The sequence below is a fragment of the Neoarius graeffei genome, chromosome 25, assembly GCF_027579695.1.
Source record: "Neoarius graeffei isolate fNeoGra1 chromosome 25, fNeoGra1.pri, whole genome shotgun sequence".
Lineage (NCBI taxonomy): Eukaryota > Metazoa > Chordata > Actinopteri > Siluriformes > Ariidae > Neoarius > Neoarius graeffei.
Window position 1 is genome coordinate 13,676,257 of NC_083593.1, and position 24,914 is coordinate 13,701,170.

At 43.8% G+C, this 24,914-nt stretch overlaps 1 protein-coding gene across 1 annotated transcript in view; it reads right to left on the reverse strand.

Moving 5' to 3' along the window:
* Positions 1–9,855, reverse strand: part of brap (BRCA1 associated protein) — a 39,571-nt gene extending 29,716 nt beyond the window's left edge. The window contains exons 1-3 of the mRNA XM_060909634.1: positions 9,489–9,855; positions 8,938–9,096; positions 1,221–1,404 (exon numbers count right to left, since the gene is read on the reverse strand). Of these exons, the coding sequence (XP_060765617.1) occupies positions 1,221–1,404; positions 8,938–9,096; positions 9,489–9,567 (422 nt within the window). The 5' untranslated portion in view covers positions 9,568–9,855. The remainder of the gene's footprint in view (positions 1–1,220; positions 1,405–8,937; positions 9,097–9,488) is intronic.
* Positions 9,856–24,914: the final 15,059 nt, after the last annotated feature.

The window sequence follows — 24,914 nt, forward strand, 5'->3', positions numbered from 1 at the left end:
AACCCCTTGGCCCTTCCCCTCCATTTTGCGCGTTCAGGTGAAGGGGTAGGGGTATCCCAATCCCAGTTAACGCGGAGGGGTAGGGGAAGGGGTAGGGCTTCTGTACCCCTCCAAACGGAGATTTTCCTGGAGCTGACTCCGAACGAAGGGGTTTGAGTGATTTCCCACAATGCCATGCGGATTTCAGAAAGATGGCGGTTCCCGCGGCGAAAGATTGTCATAAATGTATTTTCTCCATTATTTACGTGTTTTAAGTTGTTATCCAGAGGAAACACGCCGCTTGATTCGTTTTCGAGCTGAGAATGAGCAGCGATTTCTGAAATCCAAGCTGCTGCTAAAAAGCTTTGGGAGTGAGTATTGTTTTCGGTTGCTTTACTGCGTACGTTTTGTTCTGTTATCCTCACTTTTATTGTTTACATGAGTGTTCTGACACCTCATTCTGTCGGATGTGGTGCACGAAGCGCCAAAGATATCCCATTCAGTGGTGTTAGTTAACAAATCACACCCTGCCAGCAGAGAGCTCTGGCTCTGACTGTAGCGGCTGGTCGCAGCCAATGACGCATTTGGTCGCGTTTTGCTAACGTAAACGCTGACGGAGGTACGCGATGACGTATGCGATCGTTGAAGGGCTATCCCAATACGCAAGGGTTGAATTTCAAGCCCTATCCCTTGTAGCTCAGTTTCAAGGGGAAGGGCCAAGGGGAAGGCGGAGGGGAAGGGGGAGGGGTAGAAATTAGAATTGGGATTGGGCCTAAGTCACGATAATGAAGAAACACAATGTTTTAACTAATAACACAAATTATTGCTTTATACTGCATACATCATTCCAACATTCACAGTGTATTTTGGAAAAAGTACATGAACCCTTAGGCTAATGACTTCAACAAAAGATAATAGGAGTCAGGATTTAGAAAACCCAGAGTCCAATCAATGAAACAAGTCTGTAGATGTGGGTTAAAGTTACTTTTGAGTTTGCTATTCACAAAAAGCATGAGCATAAAGTGTACTTACGGAAAATACTGCACATAATAGATTATCTGGCTTTAAAAAGACATTTCATCAAAAGAGAATTCTAGATATACAGGCTCTTTGTTTCACTGGACAACATAATACCACTTACATTGAACTTATATGGACATAGTTAATAAAGAGCGTAATTAATTTAATTTAAACAGGTATTTAGTTATACAGGCATCTTCACAGAACTTTAGTGTTCTTACTTTGTCTTGTAGAGGTGCATGATGCCATGGATAATCTCCACGGATGGGTTGCCACTGAAGAAAGAGATCTGATCTGGAAGCTGTTTGGAGGGCGAGTCAGGAACTTTGGTGGCATCGCTCTCTTCCGTTTTACTGCTGCCACTTTCCTCTGTTGACTGCTCACCCCCATTCTCCGCAGGTACATCTTCAAAAAGCATGCAATTTTCGGAAATTCAGTTACGTTCTTGATTCATTCTGCTGCTATTATAGACCGCCTTACTATCAGTGGTGGTTGTTTCTAAACTAATTTTCTGAATATAGTAAGAATCTGAATTGCATCTGCTCAGCACCACGTCAAAATGAATTCCTCTCAGATCCGTCTCCAATTTGTTACAATTTTTAAAGCCTCAGTCTTGTGGTCTACTTAACGCCTTAAAGCTAGACAGCCTTTCAAGTTAATAAAATCTGTGAAATTTAGTTCCCTCTGAAATTTGGTCATTGTAATATGTTTATTTCTGTAATATCTCAAAAAACAGGCCATTCTGTGGCTGGGAAGTTATTTAATTTGAGCGGATTCCTGAGCAAATAACGTGCATGAAATCTCTCGCTTCACGCAATCGAACAGACAGAGGAAGTCCGTGTGCGCATGCGCAGGTTTACCTTCTTCTTTTGGGTTTTACGGCAGCTGGCATCCAGTGTTACATTACTACCATCTACAGGTTTACCTTTGACCGTGCCCTGACCGTTACATCATTCTGTTGCTAAATGAACAGCTGATCACACCGAGGTGCTCGCTGACCGCCGATATTTATTAGTCTAGTCCTGCGTTTCCTTTCCTTTGCCTATAAACCCTTTTCAGTCACGTGACCTTCGTAAACGCGACCGCCATTTTGGACATGTAGTGGACTTAGGCTCGAATCAGTTTGAATGCGAGGAAGGCGACAAATGAAAAACATAAAAGAAAAAGGAGCGAGATGCAGAAAACACCTTCACTATCCAGCGACGTAGGGCATTTACAGGGCGAGCAGAGGGAGAGGTATTTGCAAAAATTGAGGTTAGCAGGCTTAGAGAACGACGTTTACCTGCTTCCACCAGGATTGTTCACTGACGTACAGAAGTACACGAAGCCCTCGTCTTTACCTGACTTCGGCCCACATGATCTGTATACCTATGTCGTTAAAAACCCATCGCCATACAGGTATTGATCTGAAAGCGTATAAGAGTTTGGATGCCTACAAATATTTTGTGTCAGGCTGGGTAACATGCCTACATCAGCGGGTCGTCCCTGGAGCCGGTGGTCGCCATCTTATTACAACTAAGGTTTGTTCACATTTTCATTTACTTTCGGTCCTCAGGATAAACAAAATGTTATTAAATGTCATTGAAATAATTTCTTAGTCTGTTGAGACATGGCCCGTTATAAGTTTGCTGTTACCAGGCAATGACCTATTAGGGTCGGTGTCTGTGTTGTAGCAGTGTACTAGCAGCTAGCTGTTAGCACTAGCTAATGTCAACAACAGTAGCTAGTATGTTACTGTAGCAATGTTTACGTTCAGTCATTTGGATGACTGTTAAAACCTTTCAGTCTCAAGTTTTTCCTTTACTGTATTTACTAGTTTACTGTAATTATGATCCGGCAGCTATTTACACCGGATCCAGTATAAATAGCTGCCGGAGCCAACGTCCGAGGTTCCAGAGCGCGCTCCGGCTTGCTCCCCTCAAATTAAGCCCTGTACAGGTAAATAGCTGCCGGAGCCAACGTCCAAGGTTCCGAAGCGCGCTCCGGAACCTCAGACGTTGGCTCCGGCAGCTATTTACACTGGATCCGGTGTAAATAGCTGCCGGATCATAATTACAGTAAACTAGTAAATACAGTAAAGGAAAAACTTGAGACTGAAAGGTTTTAACAGTCATCCAAATGACTGAACGTAAACATTGCTACAGTAACATACTAGCTAGTATGTTGTTGACATTAGCTAGTCAACAATAGCTACTACAGAAGAACAAAGAGGTTACAATGGGTTATTTTAACCTATTTGGTTACACACTCGCCGCCACAGAATGTTAACAGCAATGTAATGCCTTTTCTGGCTAATTTTATTCGTCTTACCTCCAACAAAGTGGTCACTACACAAGCGTTGGTATGCCGAGGGCTGCCAATCTTTCCTGTTAATGGCCGCTATCCATCTTCTCCGTCGGGATCCGATAAAATGATAAACCTTGCCTTGTTTGTTGATGGTTACTACATCCAGGTGCACAACAATATAGTGGCATGATGGAAGTCTTGCTGAAAGTAAAAACTTTCTTTGCTGCCGTTCCTCAGTGTTGGCTGTGGTAAACTACTGGTAGTACATGTCCAAAATGGCGGCCGCGTTTGTCGTGACGTCACATGAAAAGGGTCTATAACATAATGTCGTCTTCTCGCTTTCCGTTACTGTAGTCGGTCTTTCACGTTTCATTCGCATCCTCCATTTTTCCTTCCTGTTTCAAATTTGTCCCCCACAATGCCTTGCGTGAACGGGGAAAACCCACCACGTCATGCATGATGTAGTATTTTGAACTGGGTCATGGCGAAGCAGGAAAAAATAGTGGAGAATTTAGGGCCATGTGGCCCTAAATTCATTAATTGTTCTATTTAAAAAAACTAACAAAATTAGAAGTCTGTGATTCGATTTCAGTAGCCTTTGGTCCACTAAACAAAAATAACGGTGTCGGGAAAATTCTTTTATGACCTACACTTGAACAATCTGAAAGGCAGTCTACCTTTAAACTGCCAGGTTATCATCCTTCAGTTACTCATTTATTCAGTATGAACTAGGAGTTATTCATCAACTAAAGCAAATCTAATACGGAAGGTATTCAACCATCCATAATCTGTAGCCACTTACCCTATTCTACAGGGTCACAGGCAAGCTGGAGCCTATCCCAGCTGACTATAGGCAAGAGGCGGGGTACACTCAAGTTTATTGCCAAGTACATTCTTATATTGGGGGGGTTATATGAAAGTATGTCCCTTTACACACTCATCCAGAAGGGTAATTTTGCACAAGGCCATCTGTCTACAGCAGAAAAAAATAAAACGCGTCTGGAAAAATCCCAAGGGAGTCTGGAGCCAGATTCGTGACGTCACCTGTGGAAGCGCCAGCAGGCTGCGCGAGCTTTGCACGGTTTCAGTGCACAGCCTGTGTAGACCAAGCGCTCCCATTTCTCCCTCATTGTCCGGTCTTTTGGAAAACGATGAGTACTAATCCCATCAAGATTGGTGTTGCTACACCCTCCTACGATACATCTGTTAGCCATTTTAATAATTACGTGATAGCGTTGAAGAAATACGCAGAAAACCACTAGGTCGTTTTCTCATAAACAAACCAGCGCTGACGTAGGATTCAGAGGGAGGCGTCCCACACGCGACGTCACAAAAATCAATGTTTGCCGGGAAATCCAAATGCCAAGTTTTTCCAGAGGCGGACCAATTCGCCTCAAATGGCTCGATTTCAACTGAATTTTTCTGGTATTGCGCAACTTAAAAAAATTGCACAAAATGCAAAATGTGACAGATATTTGACCAAAGTTTAATATAAAATAGGAGAATTACATTGATCTTGCTCCTGAATTTACCCGTGATATGCACTTTAACATACTTGTCAATAACTTGATTCTGATTGATCAACTGGGAGACAGCGGACTGATTCTGAGGAACCCTGCCTTGTCTGTAGGAAAAGCAGAATAACCAAACCCCATAAACTCATTCTATGAGCTCAAGACTCATTGATCACTTTGAAACTACCGTAAAATACCAAATAATAGCCGAGTTCCAATTAACCGCCGAGTTCCCTTTAACGGCCGGGTGTACGCGTGTGTTGTGACAAATAAAGGCCGGTTCCGAATACTCGCCGGGGTCTAAAAAAAAAAAAAAAAGCATCCGAACGTTCTATCTAGAATCTTGAGGCCCAGCACTTTTCTGGTGTTTAAACGATTTTGCATTGCATAGTTTTCTACCGAAACAATATGAATGAATGAATGAATGAAATTATTTCTATAATACTGTTTACAACATTTTGTTACGTGATAATAAACATGCCATTTCAATGTTATAATCTTGGTCTACCGTAATATTTCTTGAGGAATGCAACTCCGTAACTTTTGACAGATGTCTTAGCCACCCCTTTGGGTATACCCAACGAAAGCCAGCGTGTGTGGTGACATTGAGGACTGCGGGTTTCCAAGGTTGGACTGCTGCTTCTGTTAAACGACCTAAATTGCCGAATGCATGCGTCAAAGCACACACTGAGTTTTATTAAAGACCTTATACCATTTCACTTGCCCTTACCCATTCGGATCTGGAAGACGCTTTACAAAAAAGGTGAGAGCGTTCTAACATGCATTTCAGTCTGCTCGCGGCCAATCTAATCCAAGGGGCCTTTTCAACAAGTAATCTGTCGTGCAAGTTGGGCAGAAGCACGCGTCAGGCAGGCAACATGTAGGCCTACAAGTCAGTAACCTATTCAACTAACTTTCATCCGAACTTTAAGTTTTCTACGGGGTCGAGCCATCGTACCAACTCACTCGGGGAATAGGCTCATATCGGCCAAATAGGGAGACGTCTTGGAGAGAAACGTGATGCAAGATGACAGTATGTAGCCACTGCAGGTCACTTATTTTTCAGCATAAGAAAAAACCCTTTGGTTTGACACTTCGCACCCTAATTATGTTGCTTCAACGTCGCGCCCTCCGTGCAATTTCAGATTGACAGACATCGCGAAGCGCAAAGGGTGGAGGCTGCATGGGTGAGGGTGATAGCAAGTGACCATAACTTTGCAGAGTAATTAAATCACAGTGCTGCGCACAGACAATGGTGTGGTTTCTTGATTATTTTGTAAAGCATGCGCTTAACTAGTCATTAACAGGAAAAGGTGTGTGATTTATCCTTTATCCACCCCGACTGTGCCATGCGAAGATGCATTCTGCGTCTTCAAAATTCCCCGAAGTCGGCACCGTGCTATCTGTAATCTAACTCTAAACAAACTGTAAGTTATACTGGTTAAAAGTAGGCCTATCTGAGAATGATTTTTTTCCCCGTTTTGAGGTAGATTTTGGGGAAGGTATTTGTGAAGAAGGAATTAATCGCCTGTTCCAAATAGCCGCCTAGTCTCTAATACGCGCCGGGTCTCTTACGTGATTGAGACAAATAATCGCCCGGGCTATTATTTGGTATTTTACGGTACATACCTTCCCTATTAGTTTTGCTTTAGATGATAGAATCAGAATCGGAATCAGAATCCTCAACTAAAGCAAAACTAATAGGGAAAGTATGTAGTTTCAAAAGTGATCAATGAGTCTTCAGCTTGTAGAATACAGTGTCTTGCAAAAGTATTCATCCCTCTTGGTGTTTGTCCTGTTTTGTCGCATTACAAGCTGGAATTAAAATGGATTTTTGGGGAGGTAACACCATTTGATTTACACAACATGCCTACCACTTTAAAGGTGCAAAGTGTTTTTTTTTTTTTTTTATGATGACACAAACAATATTTAGTTGAAAAAACAGAAATCTAGAGTGTGCATAGGTATTCAGTGTTCTCCACTACCTGAAGTCATAGCTCGGCCATAGTATTGAGCGGCTGTCGCCGGGGGGGTTCGCGAGGGGGGTGTCCCCCCTCGCACCAGAAAATTTTGAAATAAGAAACCCCTCAGATGCCATTTCCTGGCATCTAAGTTGCATGTTATTTATTTCGCAAGTAGCTGCTTTTGTGCAAAATCTTCTGACACCGGGAGCCGACTTTACATTTATTTTGTCACTCCGTTACTGAAATGTTTATTGAATAGAATATTTGTTTTTAGTTGAATTCTACACAAAATGACCTTTCATTTGATGTGCAGTATGTGTCTTTTCTTTCCACCGTACTCCTCTCGGAGGTCTGAGGTAATCGGAGCCACTTAACTGACACGCACTCCTCTGTCGCCGCACAACACATGCGTAGTGACAAGTGAGCGAGCAAGCGTTAAGGGCCTCTGTTGAACCTATTGTAAAGTAAAGCACATCAACGATCTGTGATCAGAGAATTACTTTGGTGTTTGTATTGGCGTGGTTTTTTTTTTACTTTTCTTTGAAGTAAACTTTTATTTTTGACTGGGCGGCCAAAAATTAAGGCTCGGCGGCGCATTTATGAGTCGGCGGTAATAGCTCTTCTAGCCGTTATGACTCAGCGGGCCGCCGAGTCATTAACGACAGTGGAGAACACTGGTATTCCCCCCCAAGTCAATACTTTGTAGAGCCACCTTTTGCTGCAATGACAGCTGCAAGTCTCTTGGGGTATGTCTCTATTAGCTTAGCACATCTATCCACTGGGATTTTTGCCCATTCCTCAAGACAAAACTGCTCCAACTCCTTCAAGTTAGATGGGTTGTGTTGGTGTACAGCAATCTTCAAGTTATGCCACAGATTCTCAGTTGGATTGATGTCTGAGCTTTGATTAGGCCATTTCAAGACATTTAAATGTTTCTCTTTAAACCACTCCAGTGTAGCTTTAGCAGTATGTTTAGGGTCATTGTCCTGCTGGAATGTGAACCTTCATCCCAGTCTCAAACCTCTGGCCGATTCAAACAGGTTTTCCTCCAGAATTGCCCTGTATTTAGCGCCATCCATCTTTCCTTCAGTTCTGACCAGCTTTCCTGTCCCTGCAGATGAAAAAATATCCCCACAGCATGATGCTGCCACCACCATGCTTCATTGTAGGAATGGTGTTCTCAGGGTGTTGGGTGTTCTCAGGGTGCCATGCCACACATGACATTTCCCATGATGGCCAAAAAGTTCAATTTTAATCTCATCTAACCAGAGAATCTTATTCCATGTGTTTGAGGAGTCTGCCACATGCTGCTGGGCAAACTCCAAATGTGTTTTCTTTAAGCAATGGCTTTTTTCTGGCCACTCTTCCATAAAGCCCCGCTCTGTGGCGTGTACAGCTGAAATTGGTCCTATGGACAGATACTCCCATCTCTGCTGTGGATCTTTGCAGCTCCTTCAGTGTTATCTTTGTTGCAGCTCTGATTAATGCCCTCCTTGCCCGGTCTGTGAGTTTTGGTGGGTGGCCTTCTCTCATCAGGTTTATAGTAATGACATGTTCTTTCCATTTTGCCATAATGGATTTAACGGTGCTCCGTGGGATATTCAAAGTTTCTGGGATAGTTTTATCACCCAATCCTGATCTATACTTCTTCACAACTTTGTCTCTGACCTGTTTGGAGTGCTCCTTGGTTTTCATGTTGCTTGCTTAGTAGTGTTGCAGAATCAGGGTCCTTCCAGAACAGGTTGATTTATACAGACATCATGCGACACTGATTGCGCACACACACGTGGATCTTAAATCAACTAATTGTCTGACTTATGACGTAAACTGGTCAGACCAGCTCTTATTTAGGGGTTTCATACGAAATGGAGTGAACCTTTAAAAGTGGTAGGCTTGTTGTGTAAATCAAATAGTGGTAACCCATTTTAAAAAAAAAATCCATTTTAATTCCAGCTTGTAATGCAACAAAACACCAAGAGGGATGAATACGTTTGCAAGACGCTGTAGGTAGGTTTTAGAGGTTTGGTTAGGGCAAGGCATCTCTGGTCCAACCTCATGATCAGTCTGCTGTCTCCCAGCTACCACAACGGTGTTCTGGATCAATGTGTTGGGGTGATGCTAGGATGTAGAAAACACCAAAAAAGTGAACTGGGCAACACAGAGTTGATTCTAACCTGAGCTCGCAGCAAGAGTCTCGATCACCATGTCGGACATCGCACGACTGCCGATGTGCTGATGAAGGATGGCAGCCTTCTCTCGCTCCGTCTTGCCTCCTAATACCGTCCTGGCAGAGGTTAGGGCCTTGTCTCGCATCTCTTCTTCAGACATGTCATCTGTGGGCGAATGGACAGACAGAAAGCACTTCACTTCTGATATTTTTTTTTCCCCCAGTCATCCAGATCCACCTAGTTGTGATAAGAACAAGACTGGACTTTATATAAAAGACAAAAACAGGACAGTGAACACTGTGCCTTGTGAAGAAGTCACATGATGTAGCCTGCAAACTGCACACTCACTCACTCACTCACTCAGGAGAAATGTATGGAACTCCAGGAAAGTTCTAGAAACCAGAGGAAACCTATTATGTTTCCTCTAGTCTGTTTAACATGTTAGTGAGTCTGGAGTATCCACTCTCCCTTAGCTACTGAGGACTTACAACGCTGAATGAGTGCGTTCTGGTGGTTATTAAATTAACACCAGCTTTATTTTTAGCTTGTTAGCTTACCAGCACAGTACTGAAAGCCTTGTGGCATGAGTGACTGGTCCCCGAGCTCCAGACGGATCACTACAAGTGAAACGCTCATGTGTTAAACTGTTAGCTTACACGCTAAACTCGGGAGGTTTTTCTAGCAAAACAAAGCGCGACCTCCACAAACAAACACCACCAGCGTCAATAAAACATTAACGCTTTCAATTCAACAGCCAGCCATCAAAACTGAGTTTTCTTAATTTACATGCAACTTTAAAAAAAAAACTGCTTCACTCTCCAGTCATTATGTGTAGTTTTAGAATAAAAAAAAAACACTAAATAATCACTGAATCTCAGGAATGGGGGAAAAAATATTAGCTGCCATCATTCTCTTCCGGGTCACGTGATTTGCCATTTCAAAATAAAAGCTCTATCACTTAGATTACGTCACTACTTTTCAAGGGGCTTTTTTCTCATCTCATCTCATCTCATCTCATTATCTCTAGCCGCTTTATCCTTCTACAGGGTCGCAGGCAAGCTGGAGCCTATCCCAGCTGACTACGGGCGAAAGGCGGGGTACACCCTGGACAAGTCGCCAGGTCATCACAGGGCTGACACATAGGCCGAATCCCATTTCACCCCTTGGACCAACCCCTTGGCCCTTCCCCTCCATTTTGCGCGTTCACGTGAAGGGGTAGGGGTATCCCAATCCCAGTTAACGCGGAGGGGTAGGGGAAGGGGTAGGGCTTCTGTACCCCTCCAAACGGAGATTTTCCTGGAGCTGACTCCGAACGAAGGGGTTTGAGTGATTTCCCACAATGCCATGCGGATTTCAGCGAGATTTCATGCGGATTTCAGAAAGATGGCGGTTCCCGCGGCGAAAGATTGTCATAAATGTATTTTCTCCATTATTTACGTGTTTTAAGTTGTTATCCAGAGGAAACACGCCGCTTGATTCGCTTTCGAGCTGAGAATGAGCAGCGATTTCTGAAATCCAAGCTGCTGCTAAAAAGCTTTGGGAGTGAGTATTGTTTTCGGTTGCTTGACTGCATACGTTTTGTTCTGTTATTCTCGCTTTTATTGTTTACATGAGTGTTCTGACACCTCATTCTGTCGGATGTGGTGCACGAAGCGCCAAAGATATCCCATTCAGTGGTGTTAGTTAACAAATCACACCCTGCCAGCAGAGATTTCTGGTTCTGCCTCTGGCTCTGACTGTAGCGGCTGGTCGCAGCCAATGACGCATTTGGTCGCGTTTTGCTAACGTAAACGCTGACGGAGGTATGCGATGACGTATGCGATCGTTGAAGGGCTTATCCCAATACGTAAGGGTTGAATTTCAAGCCCTATCCCTTGTAGCTCAGTTTCAAGGGGAAGGGCCAAGGGGAAGGGGGAGGGGTAGGGGTAGAAATTAGAATTGGGATTGGGCCATAGACACACAACCATTCACACTCACATTCACACCTACGGTCAATTTAGAGTCACCAGTTAACCTAACCTGCATGTCTTTGGACTGTGGGGGAAACCGGAGCACCCGGAGGAAACCCATGCGGACGCGGGAAGAACATGCAAACTCCGCACAGAAAGGCCCTCGCCGGCCACGGGGCTCGAACCCGGACCTTCTTGCTGTGAGGCGACAGCGCTAACCACTACACCACCGTGCCGCCCCCAAGGGATTTTTATTATTATTATTATTATTTAATACAGTGAAAATTAAAAAAAAATTCATTTCAAACAACTAGATTCATCACAGTCATGTGACCCCTTAGCAACGGTAACTACGCCGCCATGACAGAAGAAGAAACCTTTATTTGTCGCATGCACACTTCAAGCGCAGGGAAATTCATCCTCTGCATTTAACCCATCTGAAGCAGTGAACACACACACACAGAAGAGTGGGCAGCCACACTAGAGTGCCTGGGGAGCAGTCAGGGGTTAGGTACCTCGCTCAAGGGCACCCCACGTCAACCTTTGGACAGTGGGGGAAACCGGAGCACCCCGAGGAAACCTATGCAGACACGGGGAGAACATGCAAACTCCACACAGAAAGGCCCTCGCCGGCTGCTGGGTTCGAACCCAGACCCCCCTTGCTGTGAGGCGACAGTGCTAACCACTACACTACTAGTGATTTGCCATTTCAAAATAAAAGCTCTATCTCTTAGATTACGTCACTACTTTTGCTTCATTCGGCTAAGCTAGTTGTTATTGGTCGATATGGGAAGGTTTTTTTAATTTACCAAAATAATTCATCATCAGGGGGAAAAACTAGAGAAATTTCTAAACGTAGAAGGGAAAATGAGGGAACATTCAGTGGGACTTGGTGTCAAACGGAGATGTCAAAAACCCTATGGTATGCTCTTTGTTCGACACTGCGTCCCGCTGAATGTTTTTTCCACCATTTTCCCTTCTACGTCTAGAAATTTCTTTCCCCCCCGATGATGAATTATTTTTGGTAAATTAAAAAAATCTGATGTCTTTGTTTCATTCAGAATGATTTGCACATCAGCAAAACCTTCCCAATAACAACCATCCATCCATCCATTATCCATAACCACTTATCTTGTGCAGGGTCGTGGGCAAGCTGGAGCTTATCCCAACTGACTATGGGTGAGAGGCGGGGTACACCCTGGACAAGTCGCCAAGTCATTGGAGGGTTAACACATAGAGACAAACAACCATTCACACTCACTCACTCACATTCACACCTACGGTCAATTGAGAGCCACCAATTAGCCTAACTTGCATGTCTTTGGACTGTGGGGGAAACCGGAGCACCCGGAGGAAACCCACGCAGACACGGGGAGAACATGCAAACTCCACACAGAAAGGCCCCTCTGGGTTTGAACCCAGAACCTTCTTGCTGTGAGGCGACAGTGCTAACCACTACACCACCGTGCTGTCCCCAGTAACATCTAACTAACAAGCGTACCCCCGTCATGGCGGCATATTTACTGTTGCTATGGGGTCACGTGACGGTGATGAATTTAGTTGTTTGAAATGTTCATTTTATGATAACCTACTTTGCATTTAAACGGATCACACCGCACTCACGATAAAAAGGTGCAAAACAAAACCAAAAGACTGTTAAAACAAGAAAAAATGTCTGCACACTTAGATCCTATTATTCATATAATTGCCAAGCTTTCGGTCAAAAACCTTCCTCAGGGCACAAACAGATGTTGGGAGATGATTATACCCACACATGTGATTCCATTGAACAGACATTGAGAGATTTTGAAGAAGACCTGATGACCATCAAATTGAAGAAATACAGGAGAGATGCCAATGATTACCAAATTGGAAGAGTGTATAAATGGATGTATGGCGAGGAGAGGCAACGAGACCCACCACAAAGACTTCACAGACAACAGTTTGGCTTTACTTCTGAAAGTGACTTCCCGAGTGACTCCGACTCCTACCATAGTTCCCATCACTCCCAAACACGTCAGCCTCCAAAAAACGATCAAAGGGACAACGGAAAGAAGTTGCAAGGAAACAGAAGGGGACGAGGAGGACGAAGAGGACGAGGAGGGGACAGAGGAAACAGAGGAGCAATGGGGACAGTGACACACCAACAGGCCAGAGTCCGGTTGTGAACCTGTCTGACAAGGTACTCACCCCACAACATTTGTCAGCCCTGAGTAAGGGGTTGAGCTTTGTTCCCACCAACTATACAAACTCTTTTGAAATTAAGACTTACATGTTTTTTTTTTTTAGGAGAATTAAATTAAGATATATGTTTGGGACTGGAAATGAAAATCAAAATGTAAACAAAGCTAAGTTTAAGCCTAAAAGTACCTTTGTGCCCCATGTAAACCATCCCTCGATTGATACATTCTGTAGGGTTGTTGAACAGGAGATTCTTGAGAAGTTACAGAATGCACCTTACTCACATCAGCAAAATCTGAGTCAAGATGAACGACATGCCATTCAGGAGCTTGCAAAAGACCCTGAAATTATAATAAAACCAGCCGATAAAGGTGGGGCTATAGTCATCCAGAACAGCACTGACTATATAATTGAGGCATACCGTCAACTGAATGATGAAACATTCTATAGGAAGCTTAAGACTGACCCCACTATGGACTTTAAAAACATAATTGTTGAGCTGATTACTCAAGCATTGGAACAACACTGGATAACCAAAGATGAATTCATCTCATCTCATTATCTCTAGCCGCTTTATCCTGTTCTACAGGGTCGCAGGCAAGCTGGAGCCCATCCCAGCTGACTACGGGCGAAAGGTGGGGTACACCCTGGACAAGTCGCCAGGTCATCACAGGGCTGACACATAGACACAGACAACCATTCACACTCACATTCACACCTACGGTCAATTTAGAGTCACCAGTTAACCTAACCTGCATGTCTTTGGACTGTGGGGGAAACCGGAGCACCCGGAGGAAACCCACGCAGACACGGGGAGAACATGCAAACTCCACACAGAAAGGCCCTCGCCAGCCACGGGGCTTGAACCCGGACCTTCTTGCTGTGAGGCGACAGCGCTAACCACTACACCACCGTGCCGCCCAAAGATGAATTTAATTATCTAAATAAACAACATCCGGTCACCCCAGCATTTTATATGCTTCCTAAAATTTATAAAAGCCTAATTAAACCTAAGGGCAGACCCATAGTTGCCAGTATTGAGTCCCTACTTGAGCCATTATCGAACTTTGTGGATTATTTTATCAAACCCTTTGTACAAAAGCTACCTGCTTATGTACAAGATTCTACTGATGTCATAAATAAAATATCTGAACTTCAAGATCTCCCTACTGATACCATCCTTGCCACTTTTGATGTAGAAAGTCTCTACACGAACATTTCTCACGAACGAGGTATTATAGCACTTGAATATTATCTGCAGAACCGCTCGGAGGATGAGAACCCCCCAAATACCTTTATCTGTGATCTGGCATCATCTATCCTCAGACTAAATTTCTTTTCCTTCCACCAGGGAGAGTATTACCTCCAAGTTAAAGGCACAAGTATGGGGAGTAACTTTGCCCCCAGCTATGCTAATTTGTATGTGGGATTTTTTGAACAACAGTTTATTTTCAATGAGGACAGAAATCCATTTTACAGTAACATCATCAGATATTTTAGATATTTAGATGATGTTCTTTGTGTTTTTAAAGGGTCTCAAAATGAGCTGAATGAATTTACAACACACTTGAACAAAATGAGCCCTGACTTGAAATTCACTGTGGAGTCTGACTCTAAACGTGTGCATTTCTTAGATATGTGGATCAGATTAGAAGATGGGAAACTGACCACAACCCTCTACCGAAAGGAAACAGACCGTAACTCTTTCCTGTTGGCAAGCAGCTCACATCCTAGTGCCCTAAAAAACGGATTGCCCAAGAGTCAGTTCTACAGACTCAGACGGATCTGTCACTCCATTGAAGAATATGAGGAGAATGCATTAGAAATGAAACAAAGATTTTTGGCTAGGGGTTATTCCATGAAGACTGTTGAGGAGGCATATAACATTGCCCTGTCCACGCCACGGACACATCTTTTGAAAAAAAGTGTTAAAAAAGATAAAAAGTTTTCAGTTTCTTGCATTACTACTTTTACTCCTAAATCCTACATAATTAAAAACACAGTCATGAAATATTGGCATTTAATATGTGACGATCCTTCACTCCAGGGTAAATTTAAGGACCCCCCCGTTGTTTGTCTCCAGACGGGGTCCCAACCTCAGGAATAAGCTTGTCAAAGCATGTATAAGATCTGCTCCTGCTCAAACACTCTTAGCACCCCTGAGGGATGGTAACTACCCCTGTGGCAACTGTGCCCAATGTAACAGTACACATAAGACTCATACTTTTAAACACTCCAGGTCTGGTAAAAGTTACAATGTGAAGGGTTTTATTACATGCAATATAAAGAATGTTGTTTATTTGTTAAGATGTCCCTGTGATAAGGTCTATGTGGGAAAAACTACACGTAGCTTAAAACAAAGGATCAGCGAACATAAGAGTTCGATTAGACGGGCTGATCTTAATTACCCTGTGGCTTGTCACTTTGTAGAGTGTGCCCACCCTGTTTCTTCCCTACGGTTTCAGGGAATTGAGCAAGTTAAATTGTCAAGGGGTGGGAACATTGATAAAGTGCTATGTCAAAGGGAATTGTTTTGGATCTATACATTAGATGCCCTACAACCCAAAGGGTTAAATGTAGACTTTGACGTGAGTGTTATGTTATGATTGGAGGTATACCATTTGTTAAGTCTTGAAACTGCAGTTTATGAAGTTTTTGCTGATGTTTATGCAGTTATCTTGAACTTACACTTGCTTATATGTGTGTGTGTACTCAAGTTTGTATGTAAAAAGATGTATGTTTTTGTGGTGGGTAATTTTATTGGTCCAAAGACATGCAGGTTAGGTTAACTGGTGACTCTAAATTGAGCGTAGGTGTGAATGTGAGTGTGAATGGTTGTCTGTGTCTATGTGTCAGCCCTGTGATGACCTGGTGACTTGTCCAGGGTGTACCCTGCCTTTCGCCCATAGTCAGCTGGGATAGGCTCCAGCTTGCCTGCGACCCTGTAGAAGGATAAAACGGCTAGAGATAATGAGATGAGATGAGAATTTTATTGGTGCATTTGGGGTCAATTTAATGCCAGCTACCTTGGGTAGAGGAAATATGAAACCAGGAAGAACAGAAAAACTACAACTTCCACACTTGGACTACAACTCATCTGTGTAGGTGTGACTGAGCACCTTAATGAATCTTAATTGATTAGTTTGTTGTATGCTCCATCTGTTTGTGCCCTGAGGAAGGTCTTTGACCGAAAGCTTGGCAATTATATGAATAATAGGATCTAAGTGTGCAGACATTTTTTCTTATGATAACCTACTTTAAAAATATCACGGTTTCAAGGTATCACAGTATTAAATGACTATTTAAAACACACACACAAGCCTGTGGTGAAAATTAAAGGTTTTGTTTATCACCAAATCTTTGGACAAACGTGTCAATGCATACAGGCAGCACGGTGGTGGAATGGTTAGCACTGTTGCCTCACAGCAAGAAGGTTCTGGGTTCAAACCTCATGGTTGATGAGGGGCCTTTCTGTGTGGAGTTTGTATGTTCTCCCCCTGTCTGCATGGGTTTCCTCCGGGTGCTCCGGTTTCCCCCACATTCCAAAGACATGCAGTTAGGCTCACTGGCTACTCTAAATTGTCCATGACCAAGTGGATAGCCAGCTGTGCTTACTTCGCCAAGAAAGCCTAGGAAAGGGACCCAACCCAGAACACACTGGATGGACGAAGAAGAAGATAAAAAGGATGTGCTGCAATGACCCAGCATCTGTTTACAACAGAAGTGGATTACACAGACAAAAAGTTTTCAGTGCAATCTGCTTCTCCTGCATGGACAAACAAATGCCAACAGGGCAACATACAGATACTGAGAAGCACTGAAGTAAAAATCAGTTTTAAAAAAATGAACGGATAGACAGAATTACTCAGTATTTTCAAACTGTCAACAGTAACCGTCTGATCATTCACTGTGACTATCCATGAAACCGTGACACTATAATAACCCAAATGATATACCATGATGAGTGAATTTGATGTTATACCAGTAATGGTGTAGGCCTCTGTATCTGTGAAGATTTAATGTTGAGATCTACACTCATTTGCAACAGCAGCAGGTTGGATTGGGTGTTGGACTGCTTCTGTCAGTGCGTACATAAAAGTCAAGTCAAGTTTATTTGTATAGCGCTTTTAACAATAAACATTGTCGCAAAGCAACTTTACAGAATTTGAACGACTTAAAACATGAGCTAATTTTATCCCAAATCTATGCCCAGTGAGCGAGCCTGTGGCGACGGTGGCAAGGAAAAACTCCCTCAGACAACATGAAGAAGAAACCTCGAGAGGAACCAGACTCAAAAGGGAACCCATCCTCATTTGGGCAACAACAGACAACATGACTATAACATTAACAGTTTTAACATGAAGTCAGTTTCGTTGATGTTATAAACTCTTCAATGATGAAAACTTGAGTGTAAAACTGTTCATGACAACCGCAGTCCTAAAGTTAGCAAGTCAACTGTAGTCTTCAGCCATAAAAGCGTTACTGTAAGTGTCCAGAGTGTCTTCCAGGTGTGACTTTCAACTGTCCACGTGGGGCCGTCCTCTATAGGAGCGATGCGATGAGACTCCAACCAGACACAGGGCACCAGGATGGATCAGGCAGGTCCGAGGAGCAGAAGAGGTCAGCGTCTCGATCTCAGGATTGACATGTAACTCAGAGGGACAGATTTTTTTTTGGGGGGGAGAGAGAGAGAGAGAGAGAGAGAGAGAGAAAACACAGGTTGTTAGGTATGCCCAATGTCACCTGAATAAGTAGGAACAGTATACATATTGCAGTGAGTACAAGCAGGGACTCCGGCAAAACTAACTATGACAGCATAACTAAAAGGGGAGAGCCAGAAGGTAACACAGGCCTGAGGGAGCCCTGGGACATAAAGCAGCCAGCCACTACACCGTCAACAAACTCGAGTGAGCAAGCGAGTGGGGGACTGACAGCATCCATACATCCCAGTTTACCAAAACACTCTATGTCTGAGGACCCTCCAGATCTACACCTTTACCTCATAAACACCATTAACACACGGCTTGACTAAACAGATATGTTTTCAGCCTAGACTTAAACGCTGAGACTGTGCTAAATAACACTAGCATGTTTGTAGAGACTGCACTGCAACAGGAAGTTGCTGAACACACTTGACAGCATACTGAAAACATGAAATCGCACTCAAAAACACACAGAGGCATAAGCAAGCTCATACCACAGACATGCCTATGTCTGTTCATGTGGCTTTTTTTTTTTAATACCCAGGGACTTGATTTGCATATTTAGCTCACAGCATTTTTTCCTGGAACATTATGCGATAGATCATAAATCACCCAGAGTGATCTCTCTCTCTCTCTCTCTCTCTCTCTCTCTCTCTCTCTCTCTCACACACACACACACACACACACACACACACACACACACACACAAAAAAAAAAAAAATCTAATTTTATATGTTTATTCTCACCTCCTTTCATAGCTTCACACTTACACTCTAAATGATTTATGTGTTACTGCTGTACTGTTGCAACCCCGTATGCAAAGAAAAAGTATTTGCATGTTTCTGACTTGGAAATCATAAAACTTCCACTATTATTTAAATTATATATTTCAGACTCTCTCTCTCTCTCTCTCTCTCTCTCTCTCTCTCTCTATCTACAACCCCGATTCCAAAAAAGTTGAGACAAAGTACAAATTGTAAATAAAAACGGAATGCAATGATGTGGAAGTTTCAAAATTCCATATTTTATTCAGAATAGACCATAGATGACATGTCAAATGTTTAAACTGAGAAAATGTATCATTTAAAGAGAAAAATTAGGTGATTTTAAATTTCATGACAACAACACACCTCAAAAAAGTTGGGACAAGGCCATGTTTACCACTGTGAGACATCCCCTTTTCTCTTTACAACAGCCTGTAAACATCTGGGGACTGAGGAGACAAGTTGCTCAAGTTTAGGGATAGGAATGTTAACCCATTCTTGTCTAATGTAGGATTCTAGTTGCTCAACTGTCTTAGGTCTTTTTTGTCGTATCTTCCATTTTATGATGCGCCAAATGTTTTCTATGGGTGAAAGATCTGGACTGCAGGCTGGCCAGTTCAGTACCCGGACCCTTCTTCTACGCAGCCATGATGCTGTAATTGATGCAGTATGTGGTTTGGCATTGTCATGTTGGAAAATGCAAGGTCTTCCCTGAAAGAGACGTCGTCTGGATGGGAGCATATGTTGCTCTAGAACCTGGATATACCTTTCAGCATTGATGGTGTCTTTCCAGATGTGTAAGCTGCCCATGCCACACGCACTAATGCAACCCCATACCATCAGAGATGCAGGCTTCTGAACTGAGCGCTGATAACAACTTGGGTCGTCCTTCTCCTCTTTAGTCAGAATGACACGGCGTCCCTGATTTCCATAAAGAACTTCAAATTTTGATTTGTCTGACCACAGAACAGTTTTCCACTTTGCCACAGTCCATTTTAAATGAGCCTTGGCCCAGAGAAGACGTCTGCGTTTCTGGATCATGTTTAGATACGGCTTCTTCTTTGAACTATATAGTTTTAGCTGGCAATGGCGGATGGCACGGTGAATTGTGTTCACAGATAATGTTCTCTGGAAATATTCCTGAGCCCATTTTGTGATTTCCAATACAGAAGCATGCCTGTATGTGATGCAGTGCCGTCTAAGGGCCCGAAGATCACGGGCACCCAGTATGGTTTTCTGGCCTTGACCCTTACACACAGAGATTCTTCCAGATTCTCTGAATCTTTTGATGATATTATGCACTGTAGATGATGATATGTTCAAACCCTTTGCAATTTTACATTGTCGAACTCCTTTCTGATATTGCTCCACTATTTGTCGGCGCAGAATTAGGGGGATTGGTGATCCTCTTCCCATCTTTACTTCTGAGAGCCGCTGCCACTCCAAGATGCTCTTTTTATACCCAGTCATGTTAATGACCTATTGCCAATTGACCTAATGAGTTGCAATTTGGTCCTCCAGCTGTTCCTTTTTTGTACCTTTAACTTTTCCAGCCTCTTATTGCCCCTGTCCCAACTTTTTTGAGATGTGTTGCTGTCATGAAATTTCAAATGAGCCAATATTTGGCATGAAATTTCAAAATGTTTCACTTTTGACATTTGATATGTTGTCTATGTTCTATTGTGAATACAATGTCAGTTTTTGAGATTTGTAAATTATTGCATTCCATTTTTATTTACAATTTGTACTTTGTCCCAACTTTTTTGGAATCGGGGTTGTCTCTCTCTCTCTCTCTCTCTCTCTCTCTCTCTCTCTCTCTCTATATATATATATATATATATATATATATATATATATATATATATATACAAATATAAAAGATGTTTGATATTTCAATGCCATGATATACTGAATATTGCTCATATGTTTTGGACGTTTGGAGTCCGAGTAGGTGGGACCATTCTCAGCACAGCATAGACACCAACAAATTGTCAGCATTTTAATGTGTTACACTGTTCCAAGTGTAACAGGTACAGCAGCCTTTTTTAAACACTGTGTTATTTTACTGCCTACATTACTGGACACACCAGTGTGTGTCCATGGAACATACTGGTTCTCAAAGTGGTGTCTGTGAAGCATAGCCAGAGGGTAAGTGGTTGGTGTGTGTGTGTGTGTGTGTGTGTGTGTGTGTGTGTGTGTGTGTGTGTGTGTGTGTGTGTTTCAGTGGTGGAAATCACAATCTCACTAATTATATTTATTACTAAATATTTATTTCTTGGCTTGGTTTGTCCAGTCACTTGAATGAAATGGGTTTGATCTAAACCTCACTAACTCCAAAACAAGTAGCCCATTTATTTATTTAATTATTGATTGATTGATTGATTGATTGTGAATTTGGATGCCTTTTAATGCCTTCTATTCAGGAATAAAAATGCTCTATGGCTTCAATAAACAGCCAGAATATTATTCTACAAATGTAAATAATGAGCCTAATATTTCAGTTGTTGGATTGTTCATGAACTAAACCAGGGAGTCGATGGTATTTGAAAGTTATATGGTTATTTTACAGATAATGGGCTTGTGATTGCAAAAACCTTGAGAACCCCCACTTCAACCCTTTCTCAATGTCGGTTTCTGTTCACAGGACTGCTCTTGGCTGGGTATTTTTTACTGGGTGGGGGACGACACAGTAGTGTCATTTCCCAGCACTGCCTATGCACTTGATACACTTACACCAAATCCATACACACCATATCATTGTAATAATAGTAGTGCAGTGGTGGTGGTGTCTTTTCACTTGATGGACTTGCTGGGGGCCTCACAAATAGCCTAAAGTGCATGAATGTGGAAAGTTTACCTGATAAAATTGCTAATGAATATGCGTTTTTCTCCCATATGGGTATGGGGATATGTTTAAACACATCACAGGACTGATCTATGAAGTTGAAGGAAGCATCAAGGACAAACCATACCAATTTTTGGGGGGTCTGTTTTTACAGTATGTCTCCTAAATATTGTCCTTTAAATCATGAAAACGACAACTGGCAGGCTGCAAAGTGTTTGATAAATGATTTTAAATGAAATGTACAAGTTCAACTCTCATATAAAGAAAGTTCTCGGAAGGCGTGTTGTCTAGTCGTTATCAGAGGAAGTAGCTGTAGTCGGAGCAATGTGGCTATCACGAACGAGTCGACTATTTTTAGATGAACGAGTCAACTCTTTTTTGTCTTGCAGTGTAACTGAATCAGTATTCAATCTTTCATATCTGAATGTGAAAGGTGAGGCAAAGGTGTTTCTCAGGTTCTAGGATGCAGTGTGACAGGGAGAGTTGCCAGCACAGCTGCAAATGAAGTACAGACACAAAGATGTGCAATATTTTTGATTTGATTTGATTTATTTGGCAATAATACAGTACGTAAAAATGATAAATGTAACAAAATAATCCCAAATAAACATGAGTATAAAAAAATACATAAAATACTGTAGATATTACCCGGGATAACACAAAAAAGTTAAAAACTTATTTCCATTGTGGTCCCAATAATACAAGATGTGACATCAAAGAGAGATATAAACCTGATACTAATAAAATTATCCAAAAATTAATACAAAAATAAAATCATTATTCTCAACAGAAGTCATAACATTATACCTATAAGCAGGGCAGGAATTTCACAAGGGCCACGAGGGTCATGGCCCTCGTGCTCTCTCAATTTGGCCTTGTGCCCTTGGAAAAAAAATATCTGCCATAAGGCCACAGTGGCCTTGATGCCCTGCGGTTTTGGGGTTTTGTAGTCTGCCTCGTGACTGCCAACAGGCTTTAACATCACCTGCATCTATTGAAAAAAAAAAACGTCTTTTGATGACAATCTGGACTGCCTACCAGAGGGAACCGCGGAGTGGGTCCAGTGCCATCATCCGGCGTCACTGGATCAGGCCATCGAGTTGGCAGAGGACCATTTGGCGGCTGTTCCGACGGCAGGACAGCGGACATCCTCTTCTCTCCTCTCTCTCTCTCCCCCTCTCTCCTCCTGTGTCTTGTCCTCGCCCCGTTCCCCCACCGCAGAGGCGGGGGCCGGCCCCATCCCAGCCGGCCCGTCACACCTGTGGTGCCCTCCCGTTTTCCCCTTCTGTGTCTGTCTCTTCCCCCCCTCAGGTGAGTGAGCCCCAGAGCGCCGGTGCAGAGAGGAAGCCTGGGCAGGTTTGCTGGCACTGCAGGGAGCCGGGCCACCTCCAACAGCAGTGCTCGGCAATGGAAGTGGGCATGGTGGTTCGGATCCCCAACGCGCCAGGAGCCGCCCTCGATCGGGCTGGAGGGTATCGCATACCGGTGAGTATCCAAGGGGATACATATCAGGCATTGGTGGACTCTGGCTGTAATCAGACCTCAATTCACCAAAGCCTGGTGCAAGACGAGGCATTGGGGGGAGCACAGGGGGTGAAGGTGTTGTGTGTGCACGGGGATGTTCACAGCTACCCTTTAGTGTTGGTTCACATTTTTTTCCGAGGGGAAAAATTTAGAGTAAAGGCGGCAGTTAATCCTCGCCTCACCCACTCGATAATTTTGGGGACTGATTGGCCGGGATTCGGGGAGTTAATGAGTCATTTAGTGAAGAGTGGGTCCTGCCGTAGTTCAGCAGGGGGAGGTCCCGGTGTCGCATTGGCGGGAGCAGCTGTCACAGAGCCGTCTACGTCATCTCTGCGTCAGAGTGAGGAGCCGCAGGCTCCTCCTCCCTCTCTCGGGGAATCCCTTGCGGATTTCCTGTTAGAGCAGGTGCGAGACGAGACTCTGCGACATGCATTTGACCAAGTAAGAGTAATCGATGGTCAAATGCTCCAGCCGAACGCCACCCCGTCCTTCCCCTATTTTTCTATTATGAAGGATAGATTATACCGAGTGACGCAGGACACTCAGACTAAAGAGCAAGTCAGACAGCTTTTGATTCCAAAGAGCCGCCAGGAATTGGTATTCCAGGCGGCTCACTTTAATCCCATGGCTGGACACTTAGGGCAGGATAAGACACTAGCCCAACTAATGGCCCGGTTCTATTGGCCAGGGATTCGCGGCGATGTCCATAGGTGGTGTACGGTGTGCCGCGAATGCCAGTTAGTAAATCCAGCGGCCATTCCAAAAACGCCTATGCACCCTCTCCCATTAATCGAGACCCCGTTCGAAAGAATTGGGATGGATCTCATCGGGCCATTAGATCGGTCAACACGAGGGTACCGCTTTATTTTAGTTCTGGTGGACTATGCAATGCAATACCTGGAAGCAGTGCCTCTTCGCAATATTTCAGAACGCAGTATTGCGGAAGCGCTCTTCCGTGTCATCTCCCGAGTTGGAATCCCGAAAGAGATCCTGACTGACCAAGGCACCTCGTTTATGTCACGTACACTGAACGAACTGTATGAGTTATTAGGTATTAAGCTGATCCGCACCAGCGTGTATCACCCACAAATGGACGGTTTAGTTGAACGGTTCAATCGCATCCTCAAGAATATAATTAAAAAATTCATAAGTGAGGATGTACGTAATTGGGACAAATGGCTCGAACCCTTGTTATTTGCAGTGCAAGAGGTCCCCCAAGCCTTCACGGGGTTCTCCCCATTTGAATTATTATATGGGCGTAAGCCACGTGGCATTCTAGATGTGCTGCGAGAAAATTGGGAGGAGGGACCTTCACCAAGTAAAAATGAAATTCAATACGTTATTGACCTGCGTGCAAAACTCCACACACTCACACACCTAACCCAGGAGAATTTGCGGCAGGCCCAAGAACGGCAAACCTGCCTGTACGACAGGGGTACGCGCCTTAGGGAGTTTGCACTGGGAGATAAAGTACTCGTACTGTTGCCCACATCGAGCTCCAAATTGATCGCCAAGTGGCAAGGACCCTTTGAGGTCACACGGCGAGTCAGGGACGTCGACTACGAGGTGAGGTGAACGGACAGGGGTGGGGCGCTACAGATTTACCACCTCAATCTGCTCAATCTCTTGAACGAGGAGGTCCCCGTGGCGTTGGTGTCGGTGGTTCCGGAGAAGGCGGAGCTGGGCCGGAGGTTCAAAAGGGAGCATTGGCATCGCGTACCTCTCCGGTCCCCTGTGGAGATCACCTCTCCCCGACCCAACTTGCGGAGGTTGCCCAGTTGCAGACCGAGTTTTCGGACGTGTTCTCGCCCCTGCCTGGCTGCACCGACCTCATAGAGCACCACATTGAGACGACCCTGGGGGTGGTAGTGCATAGCCGCCCTTACAGGCTACCCGAACACAAGAAAAAAGTGGTTCGGGAAGAACTCGAGGCCATGCTCGAAATGGGCATCATCGAGGAGTCCCACAGTGACTGGAGCAGCCTGGTGGTCTTGGTACCCAAGGCCGATGGGTCGGT